The sequence below is a fragment of the Parasteatoda tepidariorum genome, chromosome 9 (assembly GCF_043381705.1).
Source record: "Parasteatoda tepidariorum isolate YZ-2023 chromosome 9, CAS_Ptep_4.0, whole genome shotgun sequence".
Taxonomy (NCBI): domain Eukaryota; kingdom Metazoa; phylum Arthropoda; class Arachnida; order Araneae; family Theridiidae; genus Parasteatoda; species Parasteatoda tepidariorum.
In genome coordinates this window covers 74751411-74769455 of record NC_092212.1, presented here as the reverse complement: position 1 = coordinate 74769455, position 18045 = coordinate 74751411, and the positions used below count along the sequence as shown (strand labels likewise).

At 30.3% G+C, this 18045-nt stretch overlaps 1 protein-coding gene across 1 annotated transcript in view; it reads right to left on the bottom strand.

Annotated features, from left to right (window-relative positions):
- LOC107457435 (protein SSUH2 homolog) overlaps positions 1-18045 on the bottom strand; it is a 39265-nt gene that overhangs the window by 4323 nt on the left and 16897 nt on the right. The window contains exon 8 of the mRNA XM_043040247.2: positions 1360-1468. Within this exon, the coding sequence (XP_042896181.1) occupies positions 1360-1468 (109 nt within the window). The remainder of the gene's footprint in view (positions 1-1359; positions 1469-18045) is intronic.

Sequence of the window (18045 nt, the reverse complement as noted above, 5' to 3'; positions counted from 1 at the left end):
TTACTTTAAATTATAAAAAAACAGTGTATTGCCTACTAAAACAATCTAGTAGATTATCTGAATTATATTAGTACTAAAATATAAAATGTAAAAAAATAGTTTAAAAAATAATTTCTTTTCAGACTCAAGAAATTATCAATAATTTGATTCCGTAAAATAAAGTATACTATTAACTGTTTCTATTAGCTCTAAATAAGTCCGCATATGAAAAATTATTATTTCGAAGATTTTACCTTTAACGTAGAAAAAGACACCTGTGTTTTATGCTGTATTTTATTACCATAAATTATTAAAATGTTCAATGTAATAATTTTCACTTATTTTGATCTGAATTAATATAAAATAATGAAAAAAATGCTCTATAAAAATTCAGCTTTAAAGGGTTGAAGTTTATTAGAACAGAGCCGGAATAAAGTGGTATTCCAAATGAGCTTTAGAGTCATTTGCGTGTAATAGTGGGGAAAATAACTTTAAATCATTCATGCAACACAAAGAATCATACATTAACACATAAACTTAGAAAGTTTTCACAAATACCATAGAAAGTTGGCAGCCCTGCGTTTATATGTTATTTGTCTGTACGCTTAAAAACGTTAAAGTGACAAAATTGAATTATGCTAACTCGAATGCTTAAAAATAGCTTTAATACATTTTTAACCTAATTTTTTTCCTCTAAAATACTATTATTAAAATATTCTATACTATAAAACTATTATTTTAGGCGTAACTCTGTAGTGCAACTAATACGCATATACTAAAGCAAAAAACGACGTGAATAAAGCACAAATGAAAGTACATAAATCCATTTATATACCCTTTTATTGTTCATTTATGTACTTTCGTTGTCCATTTATGTACTTTCATTTGTGCTTTTTTCACGCTGTTTTTTGCATTAGTCTGCATAACACAAAGCATATCCTATCCTTTGTTGGATATTACGGATATGATTAGTTTGACGCTATAACATATTTTTTCTAAATAAACGCGCAGTTTATTTTCTTATTGTTTCTCTTTTTTTTCTTCCAAATTTTGTGGAATTTTTTAGGAAAGGAATCCAGGAAATCGATTAAGTTTTTGGCAAAAGGATGGAACGATTTACCTCCAATTTCAAAATTTTGGTGTTAATAATTCTAAAAAAAAAATTCCAGAAAAATTAAGGTGTTTTTCTACGAAAGTAATATTATAATCAGTCCATGATGACAATTTAAGACATAAAAAAAACGACGTTCAACCTTAAAACACCTTAAAAGTTATTATTTTGAGGCTTTGCTGTCTCTTTACTCGTATTTTATATGTTACATAGCTCATTATATACAGGCTTTACATTTTATTTAAAATATAAAACGTATAAATACTCACACTTATGCCTTCTTCTTCGCAAGCAACAGAGCCAGATACATTTCGAATTTGATCAGCTGTTAAACCAACTGACTTTTCGACCACCACGTGGTCATCAACATTATTGTCCCTAAAAATTATATCATAATTAACACTTTACTGCAACCATCATTTACTTCAATTATTAAAAAAATACTCACTTGAATACTAACTAAAACTACCACTTTTATGTTGAAAAATTTTTTATTTAAAAAAAATATGTCAACTAACATGTAAACTTGCGCCAATTAATAAGTTAAAAAGCACGAGCACAAAGTTCTCAATAACGGTAAACGAAAATAAAACTGGTAACAAAACTGTTTCTTAAGCAATTTATTTGAAAGTGGAATATTAGTAGTTGATGTAGTTAAATCATCAGTACTTAGTTCAAAATAAAAACTATATAGTTACACTTTGACGCAACATTAATTATTTACGTGATTAGAAAACTTGGTGGCTCATGAGATAGAATTCTCGCCTCCCAACGGTATGAATCGGGTTCGAATACCAACGATGGCTAGGCGATACGAGTTCCGCACCCAGAACAGTGCTGACGAAAATTATCCTCAGTGGTACACGGATCATGGGTAAGAGTCCTCTTGTTGTTTGGCTAATCGTGGGTGGTTTTCCTCTCAATGTAACGTAAGTGAGGGTTAGTTCATTCATGAAGCTCTCGACGAAGGCAAATTTTTCCCGACACTCAATTCAGGAGTTCCCTCTTCTTCTGGGTTGAGAACAAAATAACAAGGCTGTGGAATTAAACAATGTCGTAAACTCAACATTGAATCGGATGTTCAACGACGGTTCTTAAAAATGAAATGAAATAAAATACATATGTGATTAGACTGAAAATGATTAAAGTAAAAGCGAAATAAGTCTATCAAATTAGCCATGCTCACATTTAAGCCACCGCTTTTAATTTTTTTTTCCTTTTGATTCAATACGAATGCATTCATAACTCAACCGTTCTGAAGATGTTAAGTTAAATATAGCAAAGGGATTTTAATTTATGATTCGTCCACAACTGAGGATATTTTTATGAATGTAAATGAATGCCGGAAGTAATATTCGTATCTACCAGCCAAAGCTGGGATTCAAACCTGGGTTACCTCATTGAAAAACGAGCGTTCTATCCCCTGAGCTGGGATGCCATCGGTGAAAAAATGTAAAAATTGGTAGAAAACCAATTCGTTTTTGTTTATTTATTATCTCCTTAATTATTCAATTATAACCACCACTATCTCAAATTATTCATATTAAAAGCAAAAACAGTAATTATAACGCTTACAATAGTAAACTGATAAAAAATACTCTAGAAAATGGTGCTAATTTTAATATCTTAAAATAAAATTTTGAATTTTATTAGTCACCCCTTTTTAAATTTTAAGTCTTCCGTGGCAAATCTGCCTGAGCCACCGCGGCTCCATGGTTAACTGTTGAATAATATAATTTGGTTAGCATTAGCTTAAAGTTTATTATTAGCATTAGCTTGATCTTAATTTAAAAAAATATGATTTTGTTACTTAAATAGTTTAAGAGGAGACAATTGTCAGCATAGATAATCAGAATTTTTTTTTTCATTTCCAATGCCCACCTGTGGTAACATTTCGCCAATTCAGGCATTTACAGGGCATATTTGTTGGCACTCCTTCAGGGACACCATATTAGGTGGGTCAACACTGCTCTCACAGTAACGACAGATAGTACAGAGAATGAAAGAACATCCATGCATTGACCGGGATTCGAACCCAGAACCTTGCTGAAGAAAGACTAGTTCCCTGACCCATGTCATTTGCAGAATCATCATTTTGCAGCCTATTTTATTCTTTATTGCTTTATTAGAACAAAAATATTTGCTTTAAGTTGTCCTTTTTTTTTCGAAAAAGAAATTCCAAAATAGTATTTACTTTTCTTATAATAATTATTTACAACAACATTCGTTTATAATTTTTCACAATATATTAAAACTAAAAAGAAAAAAAAATGGAACAAAATACAAGTAGAGAATACAAAATAATGAAACAACAGCATTTAAATATAGTAGCTCTGTTACAAATCAAGAATTTTCGTCTCAGGCAGGAAGTTTGATTTTAGAAATCATCTTCAAATCATTTTCAGTGAATCATCACAGATGAAATATATTTGAAATGTAAAATAAATAGAACTTTGAAACTCAACATAATGCTTAAAACTACAAGAACTTATAACAATTCAAATAAGTTAAAAGTATATAAACTCTTAAAATTCCTAGATCAATATTTAGAAAACAATAACAAACAAATAAATTTCTGAATTCATCTAATCGAATATGAATTAAAAAATAATTTCATAAAGGCATTTATATGAAAATTGTACCAGTCCTGTGCTTCGTATATTACAGTACGATACTTAATGGTTATGGTACGGTATACGATATGCCTTAATAATCATAATGAAAAGTAGTTTTGAACACATTAGCTTATTAAATAGTAATTTAATTATTACCATTAATGTTAAGGAGAGTTAGAATTTTCGGGGTGACAGTATCTACCGTCTTAAATGAAAACCTCTTTTAGTGAATTTATTAATTACCACATATTTTTAAAAACTGATTCCTACCCTTGAATATTAGATTACAAAAACCAGTATATACAGCCACCACATAGACCTCATAAATTCCTACCATTTCTATTTTAACAAACTTGATGGATGGGATAGGGGCCGCTGCTCGGCCCAGTTGCCCAGCTCAACAATCAAAAGAGAAAAGATGATTCAATTTAATGTAAAATCCATTGAATATAAAATCTAATAAAAATAAGAAAGTGGTAGCAAAAATATATCTAAAAATTTGTTTATTTTATGTATATCATACCGCCAACTTTTAATCCCTTCCATTATCATTTTTCATAGTGGTATTAAAATGGAATTAAAACTTCAATTTTAAGCAAGCAAATACGTTGCATTTGAAAAAACTTAAGTTGACAATTATGATAGCAACGCATATTAATATATGTGCTTAATTTTTGTAAGAATAGTGGTGATCAAAATCATTTAAAAATTAAGTTTATAAAAGAAAAAATAGTATATATTTACTACCACTTTAAATATGAAAACGAAATCTTCCGGAAAATCCGGAAGAGTTGGCAGGTATGGTATATGATTAGTTAATCTTATTTATTTGTCAATCACTACAGATTCAATTCTCAAATATGTATGATAAATTTCTCTCAATAACTATTAAAATAGAATCTGGGTTCATGGGCACAACTGGTTTACTTTTTAAATAGTCCGCGCAGTCTACTTATAAGACAACGTGCGAAGGCTTTCTGATGGAGGAGTTGATGGCTGGACACACGTTGCTAAGAACGGGAGTTCAAATTCAGCTGGTCGAAGACTCCCCCGTGTATTAAATGGTGTCTGATGCACATTAAATCTGTCAGATCACAAAGTCTTCCATATTCCCATAACAAATTATATCCCTGGGGGTACTGAATTGGAGGTTGACCATTCTCTGGTTCAGGTCAAAATTATGATCTGTAGATGAATAAATGGGTTCGCCCTGTTAACGGGTGAGGCAGGAGTGGAATTCTTGACCATAGATGAAGCCACTGGAAAACAAGAACAATCGCAGCCCCTTGTCTTTATGGCCAACGATGATAACAACAATATCAGATTCATTAGTATTGTGCACTTTAAAATTAGTATAAAAATCCTTGAAAATCATAGAAGATGATATTAGCACTACCAAATTTTCGTAACTGTTATGCTAATTTACAATCCAATAGCCTTTAACGACTCTCTCTCTTTCATCACGTCCCAATTATAATGCAAGCTTTCATCCCTTTTGAAATTTGTTATCTGAATTGAAAGAAATCAAAAATAATTTTTTAATTTATGAGGATGACAAACACGAGAACAGGTCGTTAAAGGCCGCTGGATTGGAAAATCGCGGCCGGTAGACACCAATCTGTATGTTATTATAAGTATTGTGTCCAGCACACCACAAGAGCTGAAAATACAAATGAAGAGAAATGCGAGTGATACGAGTAAGCGACATTTTCAAAGTGGCTATAAAAAGAAAAAAAAAGTGGTACCTGAACTTGATTTATCAGAGGGCTGGGCTAAAAGTTCGTTTCCTTATTATTACTTACCACTACCTAATTTGAAATAAAAATCATGCAATCACATTCAAAACTAATATGGCTTCGTTACATTGAAGTTAAAATGTAAGTAAAAATAATTTCGGAAAATTATACATATCCATTTAACTTTATGCTGTTAGCCCTGAAAAATAAATATCCCTGAAGATTTCACTTATCCGTTTCCTCCACTAAGTTTTTTCAAATATCATTGAAAAAACATTTAACTATCATTTATAACGTTTTAAAATATGTAAAACTATGTTAAAATTTTAGTAAATCAATTGACAATCATAACGTAAACTATATCAAACTAAGATAAGAAAATGCTTTGTAATGAAATGTGCTAAGAAATGTAATTAATATAAATAAAAAGAGAAAAAAATCCCTCTAAATGGGGGGAAACCCTTTGTCTCAGGCAGATTCAGGCAAATTCAATACATCATCTAAAAATCACTTTAAAGGTGTCATCATAGACAAAGTAATCAATATCATAACCAATTTCAATTAACCAATTCAACCTAACCTGACTAAAAGAATCCATTGTAAATTAGTGAGAGGCAGCGTTATTTCAGAATTTTTATATTCAATAAAAAAAAGAAACTTATGTCAACATTTTCACGTTATTATTTCGTTTCTGATAAAATGCAGACGCAAAATTCTACAAATCATGCAAAGTTTCTAATACCCTCAGGGAAAAAGAAAGATTTTTCAAAAGAACATAAAAGGTAATACATGATAGGAAAAGGTACTACATGAATAACGAAAACGACGCATATAATAACAGCAAGCGTTATTAATATAAATGAAAAGGAAAATAAATCCCACAAAATGAGGTGAAACCTTTTGTCTCAGCTCCATCAGGATTCAGTCCATCATCTTTAGAAGAATCATCATAGACAAAGTAATCATAATTATAATAATCAATTGGGTTAATGTCAAAGAATGTAGTAATGGACCTAAATCTAAAAGAATCTATTTCAAATTAGTGATAAGTAGCATAATTTTAAAATTTTCATGTTCAATAAGAAAAAATTATGACATTTTCACGTTTTTATTTCGTTTCTGGTAAAATACAAACGCATAAGTCTTCTACAAATCATGCAAAACTTCTGATATCTTCAAGAGAAAACGATTTTTTAAAAGAAAATAGAAGGTAATAGGTTAATATATGCGTTGTTTGATTAACGAAAACGACGCATATACTCACTTAAAATGACCGAGAGAAAATTACTCAACTTGAGTGCTATTTCACTCTTTCATCCAGAAAAAAGGCGCCTTCTCTTGTTGAGTGAAAATCACTCAAGTGTTAGAGTGATTTTCAGTATTACTTGAGTGATTTTCAATCGTGTTTGAGTGATTTTCAGTATTACTTGAGTGGATCGTTTTCACTCAAACTTGAGTGATTTTCAATCGTGTTTGAGCGATTTTCAGAATCACTTGAGTAGATCGTTTTCACTCAAACTTGAGTGATTTTCAATCGTTTTGGATTGATTATATGTATCACTTAAATGGATCCTTTTAACTTGAATTTGGGTGAATTTCAATCATTTTTCATTCATAATTAGCAACATTTAAGTGAATATATTTTAATCATACTATCATTATTTATTCTTTCTACTTGAATGTCATTAAAATCACATTTGAATTAAATTCATCCTTTTCCGACTATTCACTGAATCTTTTATTGCTTATCACAAATTAGATGAAAAGAAAAATAGTTTTAGCATGTGTCACAGAAATAATTTATCAGCATTCATTTCTTTTAAATTTCATTCATGATTTGTTCGGCAATTGATAAGTTTTTTTAAATTTTAAAACTAAACAGTGATGGTTGATAAAAAAAAAGTGAAAGCTTTGTAATCCATCTGTATTTAACAATATGCTGAATATAATTGCAAGAAGGAAGCATATTAAGAGCGCACTGAAACAAGAGCATATTCATCAAAAAATTCATATTGCCTAGTTGCCAACTTATTGCGCTTTGTTTATAAATTCCATTTTTAAGAACAAAGTTTATTTTTTAATCTTCTGACGCAGNTATATATATATATATTATTAGTCCCATACATATATTTTTTCTGAAACTCTAATTGCAAGCAAAAAAATATTTTTGTATTTTTTAATTGTATAAAAATAGTCTAAGAGTGAAAATGATAAATATAACATTTTTCAATTATTTTGACCTAAATTAGCACAAAATAATGCGAAAAGTACGAAAAATATGTTTAATGAAAATTCTGCGCCAAAGGTCTGGTCTATAATTTTTTGTTTAGTGAATTGGATTTAAAGTTGTTTTCATCACCGCTGCATATTTTATTTTTATAACCGTAGTTGAACAGTTGACCCAATTTTATTTTCGGGGGGGGGGTTAGTTTACGACTACTAATGTGCAACTACGTAGCCTAGTAATTTTGAACCCAATCTAGAAGACAAGGGAACTCCTGGATCAAGTATAGGGAGAAATTTGGCTTCGTGGAGTACTTATTGATGGAACTAATCCACATTTGAGTAACATGGAGAGGAAGACCACAAAAACCTCCCACGGTTAGCCTGACTGCAAGGGGACTCTAACCCGTGATTTGAAAGTTCATATGAAATGCCACTAGATACAAAACAATGACGGGTGAAGGTAGCGGGCTCGAATCGCGCTGTAACCCTGGTTGCATCTTCGTGCTGTTCTTCGCTGTATAGTGCTATCTGTCCTTGCATTTGACAAAGGTTTATAAGCCTAAATTGATCACACAAGCCTGCAAATGTATGTTAGTCCAATATACAATACAAAACAATGATTATGCTTATTTCAGGAAATCTATTGTAAGTTAGCTTCAAAATGAATACATTCAGTTCGCTAATACGAAAACAGAAAATAAGTCTTACTATGACTGACAATAAGACTGATGACTGATATATAAGACTGATATATAAGACTGAAAAAAGTAATTGTAATTGATACACTAGGGGTATCCCTGTTTTATTATTATCTCAGAAATTAATTTGAAATCACAAAAAAGCTTTCATAGCTTGTCTTCTTTTCATCATGTATTTGGGTCTTTTTTATTAATTCAAAACGCATCATGTTCTAGTTGAAATAACTTCTCAATTACAATTAAAAACTCGAAATATTAACCAAATAAATAATTACGTAAATGAATAAATCTTAAGGATTTTTCTGGACAACTTCAAAACATTTTTTTTTACTTTTTGACATTTATGAGTTATGGTTTGTATCAACATTATTTGATAACGAAATATGATACACTATCGGAGATCGTGCGGTTTCCCAAAAAAATTTCAAAACTGGAAATAAAATTAAGAAAATAAAATGCATTTTAATGAGTTTGTTTTCACTATAAGGCTTTTATTTCCAAGCAAAATTAGTCACGAAATTTGAAAATAGGTATTCATAATTTCAAAGTCTTAAAATAGTAAAAAGGAAATATAAAGGCATAAATAAAAAGGAATTTGTAAAATGTTTATAAGAATATGAGAATATTTCCACTTTTTATAAAGGCAGTACAAATCCTGTGTGACTGGGAGAATTTAAAGAGATAAATCTACGTAAAACACAAATCTACGTAAAACACGATGAATAAGAAATGTGGAGTCCCGCGCTTAGCATTCGCTACATCGCCAAATGCAATAAAATCGTAAATATGGCGAATAAAATTGTGTCTTGGCGAAAGTTTGGCGAATGATTTTTTCCATTGGAAATAATAACATATATTTAACTAGATCCTTAAAATTACGTCAAAAGGAATTTTTCTAAACAAATCAGTATTCTTATTCGATTACAGTAATTTTCGGTAGATGCGCCGCATATCCAAGTAGAATTGGGTCCAAATAATATAAGCTTGAAACAAATTTCCGTAAAATAGCTTTCTATGAGAAAAAAATCGTTAAGATTTGCATTTGGCGAAGATTTTCGGAAATTGGCTAATACTTTTGATATTTGGCTAACTTATTGACTAATAATTTGAAATCCTCAGAACGAGTCCTGGAAATATTTTACACAATTTTTTATTTCGAATTTTAAAAAAATGCATTTTAGGAATAATACTTTTACAAAGAAAAAGTATTTTCCATTTTTTTGAATTTCCTCGAATTCAATACGTTTTACTCTATAAACAGTTTACTCTTTAAAAATTATTCTTAAAAATGTACAAAAATAATTTATATAGGTCTCAGAAGAGAAACGTGAAAATAATAATCCTAAACGCATTCATAACCCAATAATCATCACAGACCTAACTCTTAGAACATCCTATTCTAAAAAACACTACATAATTATTCATAAATCATAAACAATCATAACCAGTTTACACTAAATTCATAAATCATAAAACAATCATTACCAGCTTGCACTATATTTATAAATCCTCCTGTAATCATACACAGATTACATAAATTCATAAACCGTATGGAACAAGTATATCCAGTTTGCAAAGACTCCTACACCACAGAATAATCAAACGCAGATTAAAAGAACTCATGAACTATTAAACAACAATATTTAGATTAAAACAGTTCACGAAACGAGAAAAAAATCATATCAAAAACACAATTCATAAATCAAAAAGCAATAATTCAAAAATCCAAGAACAACAATTCATAAGACAAAGAACAATAATTCATAAATCAAAGAACAAATGAAGTAACAATAATACCCAGAAATCATAACTACTTAAATCGTTAAACAATCATATCCAGATTATATCCATTTAAATCGTAGAGCCATCATATCCATATTTAATCAAAAAAATCAAAACATTTCATAATATGCATTAGAACTATTTAAATTGTAGTACATTACTATAACTTTGCTTCAGAAAGAAGGCTTAAGAATGTTGAAGTAAACCCATAAGTCAGATTTGAAAGGAATTCTTAACGAGAACTTTAAAAATAGTTTCTAAAACTTTTAAAGATGATGGTGATAACTACGAAACATATTAAATGTACAGTGCGCAAAAAAATAAAAGGATATTTTCTACCTAGAACAGAATCTTAATGGTTCGAAGGGTTAATTATCGTCTGAACTAATTAATGCCAATTAATTAGTGCAAACGATATTTTAAGTTACGAAATGAGACATAAAAACTTACTTTCTCTGAATAAATATGCCTTTTTTCTAACGAATTCGTATTTCTGACCCCCCCCCCTCAAAGTATAGGGTGTAGCCGCAATCTGGGAAATATGGTCCTAATAATTTGGACAGGAGAGCTGACGAATGTTTGTACTACTTAATGTTACTTTTACTTTTTTGCTATTTCATCATATCTCGAAAAGTTTCAAACTAAAAAGAAAAATATTGCACACAATTATAAAATTCGCTTATCCAAGGATAAATTCCATGAAGAAAAAAAATTTTTAGTAAATATTTACTGTATTTTATTTAATAACAGTCAGAAAACTTTTGAACAGAAAAGTCCATAAATTTGTACATGGTTTCAAAATATCTAGTTTTACTCTGCAAAATACTAAATTTGAGCGAAATCGGTTGAATAGCTCCTGAGAAATTAAATTTTAAATGTGTGGCTTTTTTAAAATTCGATGTCTTAGGAACTATTTAAACGATTTCATATAAGCTTTAGCAAATATTTATTATTTGTTATTATTTTATTTGTTATTATTTCATTTATTAATATTCGAAAAACTTTTAAATTGTAAGGTATATAATTTTTATAATCATTTTAAAAAATGTTATTTTACATTTCAGAATACAAAATTTAAGCGAAATCGGTCGAATAGTTCTTGAGAAATCAAATTTTGAAATCGTTGTTCTTTTAAAACTATATTTCTCAGGATATATTCGGCCGGTTTCGCTCATATTTTGTATTTTGTCATTTAAAATTTCATTCCTTAAAAATTTTAAAGCTTAAAATTCAAAACATTTTCGACTTTTATAAAGAAAAAAAAAATAATAAATATTTATTAAGGATTACATTTCGCACGGAATGACCTCTGAATAAACGAATTTTATGAATGTGCGCAATTTTTTTTTAAATCGCTTGAAAAATTCTCAAGATACGGTGAAATGCGCAAAAAATAAAATTAGCATTAAGGTTTCCAAACTTTAGACCGCTCTCTTGAGCCCCTATTTTTTGGGGGGGGGGGGTCAGGAACCTGAATACGCTGAATAAAAGGTATGCTTATTCTGAGAAAACATGTTTTTGTGTCTGATTTCGTAACTTAAAATATCGCCTGCTCTAATTAGTTTTCTTTTATAACCGTCGTTGAACGGCTGACCCAATGTTTGGGTTTACGACCACTAATGCTCAACGCCGTGGCCTTGTAATTTTAAATCCAATCCAGAAGACAAGGAAACTCCTGGATCAAGTATTGTGAGAAACTTCCCTCCATGACTTTTCCACTTTTTGATGGAACCAACCAGCATTTTCGTTACATGGAGAGGAAGACCACGAGAACCTCCCACGGTTAGCCTAATGGCAAGGGAACTCTAACCCATGATCCGTCTACCACTGTGGATATTTCACGTCAGCACTGTGGTCGGTGGAAGCCGGATGCGGAATTCGTATCGAACAGCTATCGCTGGGATTCGAACCTGGTTCACCTCATTGGAAGGCAAATGCTATATCCCCTGAGCCATCGCGGCTCGCACTAATTAATTATCATATTTGAAGTCAGCTCTTCGAAACATTAAGATTGAGTTCTACAATGTGAAAATCCGATTATTAGATCAAAAGTTATTCAAGATGATCCGTTTTTTCTTTCTTTTTTTGCGCACTGTGTATGTAATTCACATAATATTTTGAGGAATCGTGAGACCAGTCTTGAAAATTAATAATAAATATCCTCGACTTATAAAAATAACAACCTTACTTGATATATGATACGTATCACTGTTGTTAACTCAGAAATTATTTGAAATCACGAAACAAATTTCATAGCAGGTCTCTAATTTTCATCATACAGTTGTTTCAGGTTCTTAAAAAGTACGGAAGCTTTGTTCTAAATTAAGAGAACCAACCATACAAATGGTTTGTTACTCTCTATCTAATTACTGCAATAGATTTAATGCTACAGCAACTATTACAGAGATTTACTTCAAGCACTTGGATGACATTTCGTCTTAAGTAGTTTCATCGAGTAATGAAACAGTTTTAAAGAGCTTCTTTGACAAAAGTGGCAAAATTAAATGTAAGCTATATAAAAACATTTTAAAATGCATATCTTTTTTCATCTCAGATAAACTACATAATTCATAAAATAGCTTTTTCATAGCTTGACTACATTTTCATCACTTATGAAAAAGAATATAATAGCAGAATTGGGAACTATTTAAAAATATCATTTCATTTTTTTTTTAAATAATAATGTATGTTTAAAAAAGAAAAGACAAGGGAAAAAAACGAAAATTTTAAATTTTTATAAAGTCTACAGCTACAAGTTTGCATGTTATTCATCATATATGTGTGACAGGATAGAACATTTAAAGGAAAACAATGGGCAAAAACTTCTAGCTTATAATTATAAATTCAATTATTATACCGATACCATTAAAAGATACTTAACCATAAAATATCAAGAACGGCAGTCATGCTATTGTGAACCAAATTCAGGTTCAACATAGCTATGTCAAAAATCTGGGAGAATAATTTTTCAAAATAAATATTATAAATATAGGTCTCAGCATCCGGTAAAATATATCATTTATCCATCAAATATAGGTTTTCTTCACAGACCTTTTTCAAATTTCAACTGTTTTTAAAAATCAATTACTTTTTTTTATAAATTATGTCGCAATTATTACATTGCCCGGTCATAATGTATAATGCTAAAAGTCAAGTGGGCAATTTGTGTCACACACAGCCACAGGGTGTCTTGGGATATTCATCCACTTTTAGATGCACCTGGATAATTTTTTTTAAAATTTTTTCCAGCACATGCGCTGTATAAAGCAACTACTTCAATTACTCTTATCTGGCCCAGTTTTTATTTTTTTTTTTTAAATTTTAAAGCAATAATTTCGGTATCATTTTAAAATTGATTCAAACGCTTTGTTTATTTTTTTAAAAATATTTAAGCTATAGCAAAAGTGGCACTAGACCTAGTATATATTTCGGACATTTACCAAAGGTCTAGTCATACTAGGTCTGGTTAAGTGCCATTGCCCGGTATACATTTGCCCGGTATATCCTACACTGATGTTTTTTTAAAGTCAAGTGCCACTGCCCGGTATACCCTACACTGATGTTTTTTCTAATCTATCGTCAGTAAGTATTAAAATATCGAATAAATGTAATTATATCCACGAATAAATTAGTATCAAATTGGATGTAATAAATATTTCGGACATTCACCAAAGCGACTAATTTGATTGTCAACATTCACCGGTGAACATTGGCCAGCCAGAATCACACCACACGCACGTGGTTGTCCCATTGCTGTCAATTAATCAAAGTGCCCAAAGAAATAATAGCGGTATTTATAATGACCGGGCAATGTGAGAAATTATCGTCAAGTAATTCAAATTTATCAAATTGTCCGATTTTAATGGTCATTATTCATAATAACTAAGCATTATGAATACTGACCTAAATAATTACATTGCCCGTAACATATGTATGTATACTAGTGTATGTAGTATATATGTTACCGGCAAAGTATGAAAAAACGTCTTGATGAGGCTATTATGCAAATGATGTGCATTTTTCAAAATTAAAAATGTTATTTTGAAAAAATGAGAGTGGTATCAAAAAAAAATTATTCAAAATGCGTAAAGAAAAATGAAAGGTTGTACAAAACAATATTTATGCTTTTCTATTAAGGGAAACAAAATTGATATTAAGGGAAATTCATAAGCATAATTTATATTAAGAAAAGCAAAACATAATTTATGCCTTTCTCATTAAGGGAAATCGTGATATTCTAAACGAATCAGAGATATATTTTGGCAATCTATAGAATGCCTAGGAAATGTGTGAAATATAAATCATATCATACATTGCCGGCTAGTTTTAGGCATTGTATACAATGCCTAGGCATTTTATAGAATGCTGGATTTCAAACTTTGCGGGTAACATATATATTAAATTCTGATACTCATTTTTCTCACTTACGCGAATTTTTAATGTTAAAAATTTTACTTACTCATTTAATGAAGCATGAATGGCAGATTCCTCTCCGCTACGAAATATTACATTTGTGTGAAAGAAATATACAGAAATACAATTGCTGATTACAAGAAAAATAATTTTCAAACGATAAAGGAAAATCATTTTGTATTCTACTTGGGATTAACGCAGGGATGCCACTGCGAGACGAAAATTTCAGAAAGAGTATAATTATTTTGTCTAGTACAAATTGAATGAGTGATATTTTAAGCATGGGGAAATAAACAGTCTATTTAATATCTAAAATTTGGTCTCAGCTGGAAAAATCAAGCATCATTAAGCATTCAAGAAATGGTTTTCTTCACTGACCTTGATTTGATCAAATTTTGTTGACGAAACAACGTAATTAATAATTCTTTAATGAAATAACATACAATTACGCTTTTAGCAAATAGTAATTCTTCGCTTAGTAAAATTAGAACTGTGTTTATTTTGGAATGAGCAAACCTCACTATAACAATAAGGAAAAGTTAACAAAAGACTGTGGAAAGAAATCAAGAGAAAAATTATCTCATGGGGGGCTCCTGATGGCAGGAGAAAAAGAGGAAGACGAGACATGACGTGGCAAAAACAAATGCAAGTGGGTTACAAGAAGGTACAATTTAATGGATAAGAGGAAGACAGTTCCCGAGATAGACACAGCGAGTTTGGAGAAGATGGCTAGATGTGTTACGCGCCAAACGGCTGGCAAAGCCCAATTAATTCTTGGTACAAAAATTAGTCACACTTAAAAAAAAATTCTTAAACTTATAAAAGTTTTTCTGAAATATACAGTCTCAGAATCTGTCAAAAATCAAATATCATTAAACATTCATAAGGTAGTTTTCTTCACTGACTAATGATAAAACCGTTACACGTAGAAAAAGATGTAATTTTTTACTGACTAAAGATTTAAATTTGATCTAAGGTACAAGTTTTTTTTTTTTTCAAATAGTTTATATTTTCACTAAATAGCAAAAACTGGTAGCACATATTTTTCATTCTAAGAATTTAGTATGAAGACACAAGAAAATTCTATTCATCATTATTTATTAATAATATAGACACTGATATTTGGATTTCAAGGAAACTTTGCCCTAAAGATTTAACCCTTTTAATTCGCACCCTGAAACTACGAGCCATGTCAAAAGGTGTATATACGATGAACTTGCCCTATCTGCTTAATCATTATGTGTGAGAAATGCATTGAAATGGAATTGTTGATTACAGGAAAAATCAGTCTCAGATTTGGTAAGCGAAAAATCATTTTTTACTCATTGCGTTGGATGAATGTCATCAACGACCATTTGAAAGGACTTTCATAATATCTCACAATAAAACGAAAAACCAGTTTCTAAAAATATAAAATACGACCAATTGAAAGAACTTTCATAATATCTCACAATAAAACGAAAAACCAGTTTCGAAAAATATAAAATACGACATCACACAATTCATAATATCACATTCATAATATCACACAATAAAACGAAAAACCAGCTTCTAAAAATATAAAATACGACCAATTGAAAGTAATTTCATAATATCTCACAATAAATCGAAAAACCAGTTTCTAAGAATATAAAACTGCCGAGCAATTGAAAAACCTTTCATAATATCTCACAATAAATCGAAAAACCAATTTCGAAAAATATAAAATACGACGAATTGAAAGAACTTTCATAATATCTCACAATAAAACGAAAAACCAGTTTCTAAAAATATGAAATACGACGAATTGAAAGAACTTTCATAATATCTCACAATAAAACGAAAAACCAGTTTCTAAAAATATAAAATATGACGAATTGAAAGAACTTTTATAATATCTCACAATAAAACGAAAAACCAGTTTCTAAAAATATAAAATACGACCAATTGAATGAACTTTCATAACATCTCACAATAAAACGAAAAACCAGTTTCCATAAAAATATAAAATACGACCAATTGAAAGAACTTTCTTAATATCTCACAAAAAAAAAACGAAAAAACAGTTTCTGAAAATATATAACTGCCGAGCAATTGAAAAATCAATACAAGCGACGAAAATTTGAAATTTAAATATTTTTATAATTGGCATTTTTGCATGATGTGCCACTTATTGCAAAAGAAAATATTTTTCTTAAATAAATTTTCTTTTATCAGTTTTTTTTTAACTCTATTTTAGCGTTCATAGAATTAAAAATAGAAAAAAAATAGTCGCCGAGATAGTTTTCTAGAAATCTATCAAGAAGTGCATACGGTGTTTTTGCAATTGCACGGCAGTATAAACGTTAAATATGAAGAAGCAAGATATTTAAATTAAGTAAAGCATTTCCGCTGCAGTTCATTGTGGGCCGGGGGTGTCATGGTTAAGGTTCCACCATTTTGTGAGCAACGGCATGATAGTGGTAATATGGTCAGCACTGCTCACAGGCCATTTTTATTTCCCAGACAAGCTGGTACCCATAGATCTGAAGCTGGGTTGGCTTCCACCCGCAACTGGGGTTCGAACCCCAGATCTTCACAATGACAGTTAAGTGCCTTAAACACTGAGCCATTGCTACCATATTAATTAGCTATATTTGCCATAATTCATTAATAATATAATTAATTATGTTTAATTTTTAGAGTACTTTACCCTACTCCAACTCCATACCCACGGCTGCAAACTACTACATTTTATGCAAAATAATTCATAGAGTGGTGAACAATTAAAGACTAAAGTTTTCAGAATTTTCGATAATTTTATTAACATTTTAGGAACTGGAACAAGGTGGAGTTTTATATTAATTTTTGAGTTATTTACGTGCAGTTAAGTGGAAAATACGACTCGTAACTTTGAATCGAATACAAAAACAAAGAATCATACAGTAAAACACCAACTTAGCTACCACTAGAAGATATTTTCTCAGAAACCGTAGAAGGTTGGCTGCCTTGCAAAACCCATGGCACTTATAATGCCGACATTTAACCCTTTGCACTCCGAGTCTGTAAAATGCTGTTTGAATTAATATAAGCACTATATATTTTAATATACATAATACAGTATCTAATATACATAATTCTCTTACGTGTCTCCCAAATTTTAGCTGTATTTCTCTTCCGCCGGTGGCAACGTTTGCTTTGTTTTGTTTACGTTACTATTTCTCTTACACGGCGACAAAAAAAGCCTCATTACAACTCCCCGAATGGAAACGCTAGAAAATCGACCAATGATCGCCGCTAAAAATGCTGAGGTGGCTCAACATATAGCGCTTTTAAAAACGGAAACTGAAATAACCAGAGAGAATCAGCTGCGGCAATCTCATACTATTAAGCTAGGCAAAAGTGAGTAGTCTTTGTCGATAGATCTCTTTTTTTAGTATTTTGTCGAAAGCGCTTTTTTTCACGAATTTATATATTACGAATTTATTTGACGATTTTGATTTATATCACGAATTTATTTGTTTTAT